General features: G+C 42.0%; 1 protein-coding gene across 1 annotated transcript; it reads left to right on the forward strand.

Moving 5' to 3' along the window:
- The first annotated feature begins 2,747 nt into the window (after window positions 1-2,747).
- On the forward strand, window positions 2,748-8,498 carry LOC103514752 (protein peanut-like). Its single transcript, XM_026827638.1, has 6 exons — window positions 2,748-2,942; window positions 3,527-3,722; window positions 4,179-4,341; window positions 5,175-5,310; window positions 6,268-6,422; window positions 8,318-8,498. Exons 1-6 carry the CDS (start codon window positions 2,748-2,750, stop codon window positions 8,367-8,369), a joined length of 897 nt encoding a protein of 298 aa, XP_026683439.1. The 3' UTR covers window positions 8,370-8,498.
- Window positions 8,499-8,827: the final 329 nt, after the last annotated feature.

Here is an 8,827-nt window from a genome sequence, read left to right on the forward strand (position 1 = left end):
CCTCTAGTAATAATAGTTTAGGGAAAACACCAACATCTATATCAATAACAGTCATTCCAACACAAATAACATAAGGTAAGCAACGTTCTGCGTGGTTATGTGATTGATGGTGGATCAGCCCTGTTAAGCCTATACAAAGCAATAGAATAGAATATAGGAAAATACCCTGTTTACATTGCCAGAATGAGACCGAAAAGTCCCTTTACTTCCGCAGTCTAAACAAGGTGTCGTTATATCAATTCAATTCGATCTTCCAGCAATAACAGCTTAGAGAAGGAAAACACCAACACCTATATCAACAACAGTCATTCCAACACAAATAACATAAGGTAAGCAACGGTCCCCGTGGTTATTATCTGGATGGGTGACCATAACGAATCCTCTGACGCCATTAGATCCTCTAGTAATAATAGCTTAAGGAAAACACCAACACCTATATCAATAACAGTCATTCCAACACAAATAACATAATGTAAGCAACGTTCTGCGTGGTTATGTGATTGATGGTGGATCAGCCCTGTTAAGCCTATAAAAAGCAATAGAATAGAATATGTTGGAATATCAATTTAACTAATCAGTTAGGTACCATTTTTGAATACTCGCGCCATGCGATTTATCGATATTGTAAATAACTCGATATCGATTTTTTCTTCTTGTTATTCTCTGAGCTTTTTCAACTTTCCAAAATCACCATAATGTGCTTTTCTGCTTTTGGCTATTTTGTCTTTTGTATTGTTTTATAATAAAGTATAATCGTTCATCCAAATGAAGTGCCTTCTTATTGTTGCTTTCTTAGAACCACGCTCTGCTAACAGAATATAGGAAAATACCCTGTTTACATTGCCAGAATGAGACCGAAAAGTCCCTTTACTTCCGCAGTCTAAACAAGGTGTCGTTATGTTTCTTTCAATAGTCCCTCACATATAACAACAATTTTTTCTATTTTTCCGTATTTCTTTCAAAGTCTCTTAGCTTAAGAAGCCTTCTAAAGACTGAAAAAATATTGTTGAAATCGCTTAGCGGCATTTTACCGCTTTTTGGCGGTTTTCGGTGTCAGGGTGTCTACCAGACTGGAAAACCGGGAAAAGTTAGGGAATTTCATGGAGACTGGAAAAGTCAGGGAATTTCACGAAAAAGTGCCAAAAATCGAACAAATCGAAGTTAACAATATCTCGGGAAGGGTATAAGCTAAAGACTTGAAATTTGGTATGTAGTTCACAAATGTGACAAGGATGCAACAAAAAACGTTTGGTTGAGATGGTTGCTGCGCTTGGACAATTTTTCTATTTTTCCGTATTTCTTTCAAGGTCTTAGCTTAAGAAGCCTTCTAAAGACTGAAAAAATATTGTTGAAATCGCTTAGCGGCATTTTACCGCTTTTTGGCGGTTTTCGGTGTGGGGTGATGTGAATGAAGAGTGAGTAAGAGAGGAGGGGAAATCACGATAAATAGTAAGGAAGGGTAATGTGAATGAAGGAGGAGGGGATGAGGAATGGGGGAGAGGGGAAACCTTAATAAATAGTACCTATACGGAGTGAGGAGGAGAAGGAAGTTCTATTCCAGCTGTTCCCAAACTTTTTTTTTTACACGACCCTTTTTTTCAATTGTGAACTCTCCGCGGCCCCTTTACTGTATTTTATGTGATTTTCCCGTGGGTCTTGAAGCCCTTCACGGCCCCCGGGGGTCCGCGGACCCCAGTTTGGGAAACACTCGCTCTATTCTATATCTGTTTCTCTTTCTCTGTTGCAGTTGCAGTCGAAGCGTGAGCTCTTCTTCAAGAACAACAGTGATGTTTCATCAGGCACAGGCACTGTTTCTTCTCCCTCCACACCGCCCCCTCCAGTTCCCACACTGAAAGACATGTTGAAACGTAAGTACAGAGTTTCTTCTAACCTGAAGTTCTTTTTTAAGAGGTTTGAACCCGCGACCTATCGCTCACAAGGCGGAGGCGTTCCTTCCAAACTGGGTAATTAGGCTGGCTTCTCAGGCATAATTCATATTTTCATTGAGAGAGAAACTATCAATAAAATTTATTTCCTGACTGTCCAAAGTTTGGACTGCCCTGACCGTCGTTCAGGGATAAGTTGCGTTCCATCGACGGTCTATCAATTGTGTTCAAGGACGAGTTGTCGATTTTGTCCAGGGATATAGTGCATTCCTTAACGTCTTGACTGAGGGCTAAGGGCACGAAAGGCCCGCGCTGAAGCTAGGGTGCAGGGACAAACAGCCCTAAAGGTTGGGTTAAGCTTATACGAATCTACGAAGGCTAAGGGTGGAGTCCGCGCCTAGGACCGATCAAACAAATGTTCAGGGACAAGTTGCGTTCCAGGGCCGGTCAACACCTTGAAGCGGGGGTGCGCGCCGGGGCCGTTGCGCGCGGGCGGACACGGGGTGCAAGTACGAATGCGAGTGTAATTGTGTGTGTGTGTGTGTGTGTGTGTGTGTGCCGCGGACCCCAGTTTGGGAAACACTTGATCTATTCAATATCTGTTTCTCTTTCTCTGTTGCAGTTGCAGTCGAAGCGTGAGCTCTTCTTCAAGAACAACAGTGATGTTTCATCAGGCACTGTTTCTTCTCCCTCCACACCGCCCCCTCCAGTTCCCACACTGAAAGACATGTTGAAACGTAAGTACCTACTATTGGTGTTGGGCAGGATGGAAAGTCTTATTTTATTACCAGCTTCGGTGGTGTAGTGGTCAAGGCGCTCGCCTGGTAAACAGGAGGGCGTGGGTTCAATCCCAGCCGAGGTATGGAATTTTATTTTCAGCACGGCCCGGACACACGCGTGCACGCATGCCTGTACTTCATCGCGCCGTCCGGTCACGGCCTCAAACCCCTGGATGTGGAATTCATGCAGCGCCTGCATGACAAGGTCAACATTATCCCGGTCATAGCCAAGGCCGACACGATGACCCCGGAAGAGTGCGCGCTGTTCAAGAAACAGGTGAGACAAAAATCCCACATTAGTGAAAAATATACTTATAGAAGATAATATCCCTTTAAATAAAGGGATATTATCTTCTATAAGTATATTTTTCACTAATGTGGGATTTAAATAAAGGGATATTATCCCAAAAAATCCAATAAAGAAGAACGAAAAAAATCTTTAGGAAAGCACGCTCTCTAGAAAAAAAAATCTTATCGAAATCCCTCCTAAAAGAAAAAAAATCCCACACCAACGAAAAATAAATCCCTCTTGAAAATAAATCCCACGCCAACGAAAAATACATCCCACGCCAACGAAAAATACATCCCTCGCCAATGAAAAACCAACCAAGACAGAAAAAAGTCCTAACAGTATAAATAAAATAGGTATATTCTGTTCTGTTTTTCAGATTAATTGATATCAGATAAGTTACAAATTTTCCGTTTTCCCCCACTCCATCGAAAAGTTCATCTCTTATTTAAAGGGGAAATCCCTTGCCAACAAAATATAAATCCCTTATTGAAAGGAAAAAAATCCCACGCCAACGAAATATTTATCAAAGATTAAATTTCTTGAATGTCTACCTACCTTTTTTCCCTCAGATTCTAAGTGAAATCGCTCAGCACAAGATCGAAATCTACCAGTTCCCCCCAGGCGGTAGCAGTGAGGATGACACGAGCAAATTTAACAAGAACTTGAGGGACCGGGTACCATTCGCTGTGGTGGGGTCTAACACGGTGGTAGAGATTGATGGAAAGAAAGTCAGAGGCCGAAAATACCCGTGGGGTATTGCAGAAGGTAAGATTTGTCTGGCTGGGGGACGTTAAATAGGGAGTAGACCAGCTTAGTCTGGCTGGGGGACGTTAAATAGGGAGTAGACCAGCTTAGTCTGGCTGGAGGACGTTAAACAGGGAGTAGACCAGCTTAGTCTGGCTGGGGGACTTTAAACAGGGACAATACCAGCCTGAACTTTCCCTTGCTAACATTATATTGAAATAGGGGACTATTCTAAGGCCAACCACTGACTATCAGGTAGACCTGACGACAGGTACACCTGATCAGGTCTACCTGATACGAGCAAGTTCAATAAGAACCTGAGAGACAGAGTACCATTCGCTGTGGTGGGGTCTATATTTTAACATATTATGGGGGTCACTTTATACTTGGTTTACAACGTGTTCAGCCATTTTTTTTTATTATTTTTTTTTTTGTCCAAATTATCTATGTGTCCCTTGCTTCCCCTATGTATTTCAGTTGAGAATTTGGAGCATTGTGATTTCATCGCTCTGAGGAACATGCTGATTCGCACCAATCTGCAAGATTTGAAAGACGTGACGAGCAATGTCCACTATGAGAATTTCCGCTGTCGAAAGCTGGCCGGTCTGGGAACGGATGGCAAACCACGCCTCCTTAACAAGTAAGTCGAGTTGAAAACGTTTGAATGGTTGAAAAAAATGTAAAAATCAACGAAGAATCATTAAAAGAATAAGAAGAAGAAGAAGAAAACGAAGAAGAAAAAGAAAAAGAAGAATCATTAAAAGAAAGGAAGGGAAAAAAAAACAGAAGTTAACACCAAATATTCTGTCTTGGTTGCGTAGTGGTCAAGACACTCGTCTGCTAAACAGGAGGGTATGGGTTCAATCCCAGTCGAGGTATGGAATTTTATCTTTTTTTATATATATATGAGAAGTCTATTTTTATTTGTTCGTCTATTTTTGGACGTTTTAAGGTTCGTTCCCATCTGTCGTGAGTTTCATCCAATTTTTTCCCCGAATCTTAAATGAGTGTTCCCATTACGTACGACACGATTACGTACGACACCGAGGTAGTTACCTACGTCGGTGGTGTAGTGGTCAAGGCGCACGCCTGGTAAACAGGAGGGTGTGGGTACAAACCCAGCCGAGGTTTGGAATTTTATCCTCAATATAATTTGAGAATTTGACCACAATAATAGTAATAGCCTACTGCTGGAGTAAAGGGACTTTTCAGTCCTATGAGGCTTGGGTGTAGGGGCAAACAGCCCTAAAGGATGGGGTAAGCGGTTAGGCCCTAAAGGATGACTTATACGTACCTACCTCGGTGGTGTAGTGGTCAAGGCGCTCGCCTGGTAAACAGGAGGGCGTGGATTCAATCCCAGCCGAGGTATGGAATTGCACTATTATAAGCACTATTACATGTCTCTTACACTACTCTGTACATACTACTTACACTCTGTAGACTATTTTTAATGTCTCTCTTGAATTGTTACAGGAACCCTCTGGCCCAGATGGAGGAAGAGAAGAGAGAGCATGAAGCGAAGATGAAGAAGATGGAAGTCGATATGGAACAAGTGTTTGAAATGAAGGTCAAAGAGAAGAAGCAGAAACTGAAAGACTCGGAAATTGATGTAAGTACGATGAGTGACATACTAATGGAGAAAATAGTAGAGAGATCTGTAACAACCGAGGTCTTATCGTTCCGAAATCAAAGAGAGGAGGAGGAGGAGGAGGAAAAAAATAGAAAGCCTAGTTAGCTTGGACGGTAGCGCGTCTGCCTTGTAAGTGCTGGGTTGCGGGTTCGATTCTCGGGTGGTCTTTATCTGACACGGATAATGTTCGTTCTCGGAACGGCTGGCTTTCTCCTATCCTGTCTTCCTTCTCTCTCCGATTTCGGGACGATAAGACTCTGGCAGTTACAGTTCCCTCTATCAAACCTCTTTTTTTTTAAACTTGCTAAACTTAATGAAAAAAAAAAAACCCTATTATTGTTCTTAAATGACATTTTTGATTTGCCATCAATCACACTTAACTTCAAATGTTGTGGTTTTCTGGACTGGACTATACTGGACAGGACTGGACTTATAGACCCAAAACGTCCAGTACAAAACAAGATACGTGCCAACTTCAAGTCCAGGAAACCACAACATTGGAAGTTATTGGTCTTGTCAAAAGCCGCGCCGGCCCCGTCTGAACATGGGAAAAGGCAAAGAAGAAGAATTTGTGATTTATTTTCGGTGTAAATGTAAATGCAATTTCTTTGTGTTATTATGTCACAACTTTGGTGCTCACTGCAGCATTGTAGGTTTTTTCCCAATACATATCTCAATAATCCTAAGAACCAATGTTTACCTACCATGCTGGCACCGGTCGCTATGCGTATTTACATGTCATAGCTACTCATTTTCCTCACGAGGCTGAGTGGGCCCTGCAACGTCCAGTCACGGGATCAATCATTTGCATGATACAAATTTCTTGACCCCGCCGGGAATCGAACTTGGGTCTCCCGCGTGCAAGGCGAGTGGAGTGACCACTACACCATGGGAGCTGATGATTTATTTTCGATGTTTGTACCTATAATTTCACAGCTACAAAGACGTCACGAGCAGATGAAAAAGTCGCTCGAAGCGCAAATCAAGGAGCTGGAAGAGAAGAGGCGTGGCCTGGAGCTCGAGATCAGCCAATGGGAACAGAGCAATGGCGTCTCCATGGATGAACTGCGCAGGCGCAGTCTGGAAAGAGAGTAAGTACCCGTGCCAGGTAGTCAGGAAGGTGTGGGTTCGATCCCAGCCGAGGCATAAAAAAAGAGGTTTGACAGAGGGAACTGTAACTGCTATGGTCTTATCGTCCCGAAATCGAAGAGAGAAGGACGACAGGATAGGTAGTCAGCCGTTCCGAGAACGAACATTATCCGCTCAAGATAAAATTCACCCTGGGCGGGAATCTAACCCGCGGCCTAGCGCTTACAAGGCAGACGCGATACCACTAAGCTAACTAGGCTGGCAAAAAATAAAAAAAAAGAAAACAATTTGCTTTTCAATTCGCATTTATTTGTTCAAATTTATGTATAGATAGCCACCAACCACCAACCAGGTGGCTCGTCTGCCTTGTAAAGCGCTAGGCCGCGGGTTCGATTCCCGCCCGGGGCGGATTTTATCCTGATGGGATAATGTTCGTTCTCGGAACGAAATTTGAAGAAACTGAGGTTTAGGCAAGTCTGACACCGGACCACTCAATTGGTCAAAACATCATTCCGAAGTTAATTTCAGCCAGCCTAGTTAGTTTGGACGGTAGCGCGTCGGCCTTGTAAGCGCTAGGTCACGGGTTCGGTTCCCGCCCGGGGCGAATTTTATCCTAAACAGATAAGGTTCATTCTCGGAACGGCTGGCTTTCTCCTATCCTGTCCACTTTTCGATTCCTGAACGATAAGACCTCCGTTGTTGGAATTCCGTCAAACAAACCTCTAAGAAAAGTTTTTTTTTTAAGTTTCAACTTAAATTTCACTTCCTTCGACTGCTATGAAAATACGTACTTCATATAAACTATCCTATTCATACTATTTCTATGTAAAATATTGAATAAATTAAATTTCAATTTTGAAGGAAAAAAAACCCTGGTCTTGTCTTATTATTCTTTGTTCAACAGGCCCCATAGAGTATATGAAATCAAAAGGAGAAGGAGAAAATAGCTTGAAGAAAGCTCTCTTGGAACAAACATACCTACCAATATTTCAACACTAGGCCCTCGAAATTGTCCTTTTCGAAAAGGGACAAATTTGGTGAACGGGCCCCTGGCGTGAAAAAACCCTGGTCTTGTCTTATTATTCTTTGTTCAACAGGCCCCATAGAGTATATGAAATCAAAAGAAGAAGGAGAAAATAGTTCGAAGAAAGTTCTCTTGGACCAAACATACCTACCAATATTTCAACACTAGGCCCTCGAAATTGTCCTTTTCGAAAAGGGACAAATTTGGTGAACGGGCCCCTGGCGTGGAAAAAAAAGGTGTAAGAGGAATGAAATTTAAAGAATAGGGCCCTAGAGTGTGAAGGGGTGAAGTTTCAGACATTAAAACTGAGGCCCCAAGACGTTATTGGGCTGTTACGAAAATTCAGGGAACAGGGCCCTTAAGGAAAGAAAAATATTGACCTCCTTCGTTTCCTAATTGCCTATTAGAACGGTCAAAATTTTGGAAACTCTGGGATGTGTCTGCAGTAGTGGTAGTAACCTCCTTTATTTCCTAAGTGCCTATTATAATGGTCAGCATTTTGGAAACCAAATAGAGCCGGAAAACTGATATTTAATACCTCCTCTATTTCCTAAGTGCCTATTATAATGGTCAGCATTTTGGAAAGCAAATGGAGCCGGAAAACTGATATTTAATACCTCCTCTATTTCCTAAGTGCCTATTATAATGGTCAGCATTTTGGAAACCAAATAGAGCCGGAAAACGGATATTTAATACCTCCTCTATTTCCTAAGTGCCTATTATAATGGTCAGCATTTTGGAAACCAAATAGAGCCGGAAAACTGATATTTAAATGTTTAATATTCAGTTTATTATCATTCTTGATTTGATTTTTCAATTTTACTTTCATGTAATGATTTAAAATCAAGACTTTCTCTCTCTCTTTTTTTCCAGCAGTTCCCTGGACGGTAAAGAGAAGAAAGTGAAGAAGAAGGGACTATTCTAAACACTGAAGCCAATACAATGTGCCATACAGAACGTATCTAACCCGTGTACGGTCACTATTGAAACTCGACAGTTACACGCTGTGTATTTTGTAACGTGGGGGGTTTTGTCCGAATTATTTTGACCCAACTGAATTATTTAAAGGATTGTAAGGCACATTGTTCATGTGGTTTTGTCACGTAAGCCCGGAGTTTTTGCAGGTTTGTCCAGGATTTTACAGCGAGTTTCCAGCGTTTTTTTATTGCAACTTCGTCGGTACCAAATGCTGGAGCGTACTTGACTGCAGTAGTGCTTTTTTACCGACGGGCGCTTTTAAAACACGCAAAGTTTTAAGCTTTTAAAGTTTGCTTCTAAAGAGGAGAGTCCTTCGGAGTTTACTTTAAAATTCGTAAAGATAACTCTAGTCGCACAAAGCTTGAAGGAAATAGTCGCTTCTTTTTTTATTCAGCCAACTCGGGG

This window comes from Diaphorina citri, unplaced genomic scaffold, assembly GCF_000475195.1.
Source record: "Diaphorina citri unplaced genomic scaffold, Diaci psyllid genome assembly version 1.1 scaffold1217, whole genome shotgun sequence".
Lineage (NCBI taxonomy): Eukaryota > Metazoa > Arthropoda > Insecta > Hemiptera > Psyllidae > Diaphorina > Diaphorina citri.

Excerpts from the sequence above, each read along its gene's own strand:
- LOC103514752 (XM_026827638.1), top strand. The coding sequence starts at position 2,748 with ATGGAATTTTATTTTCAGCACGGCCCGGACACACGCGTGCACGCATGC. Across the intron at positions 3,723-4,178 it reads CCCGTGGGGTATTGCAGAAG|TTGAGAATTTGGAGCATTGT; the intron begins GTAAGATTTGTC and ends TATGTATTTCAG. Across the intron at positions 4,342-5,174 it reads AAACCACGCCTCCTTAACAA|GAACCCTCTGGCCCAGATGG; the intron begins GTAAGTCGAGTT and ends GAATTGTTACAG.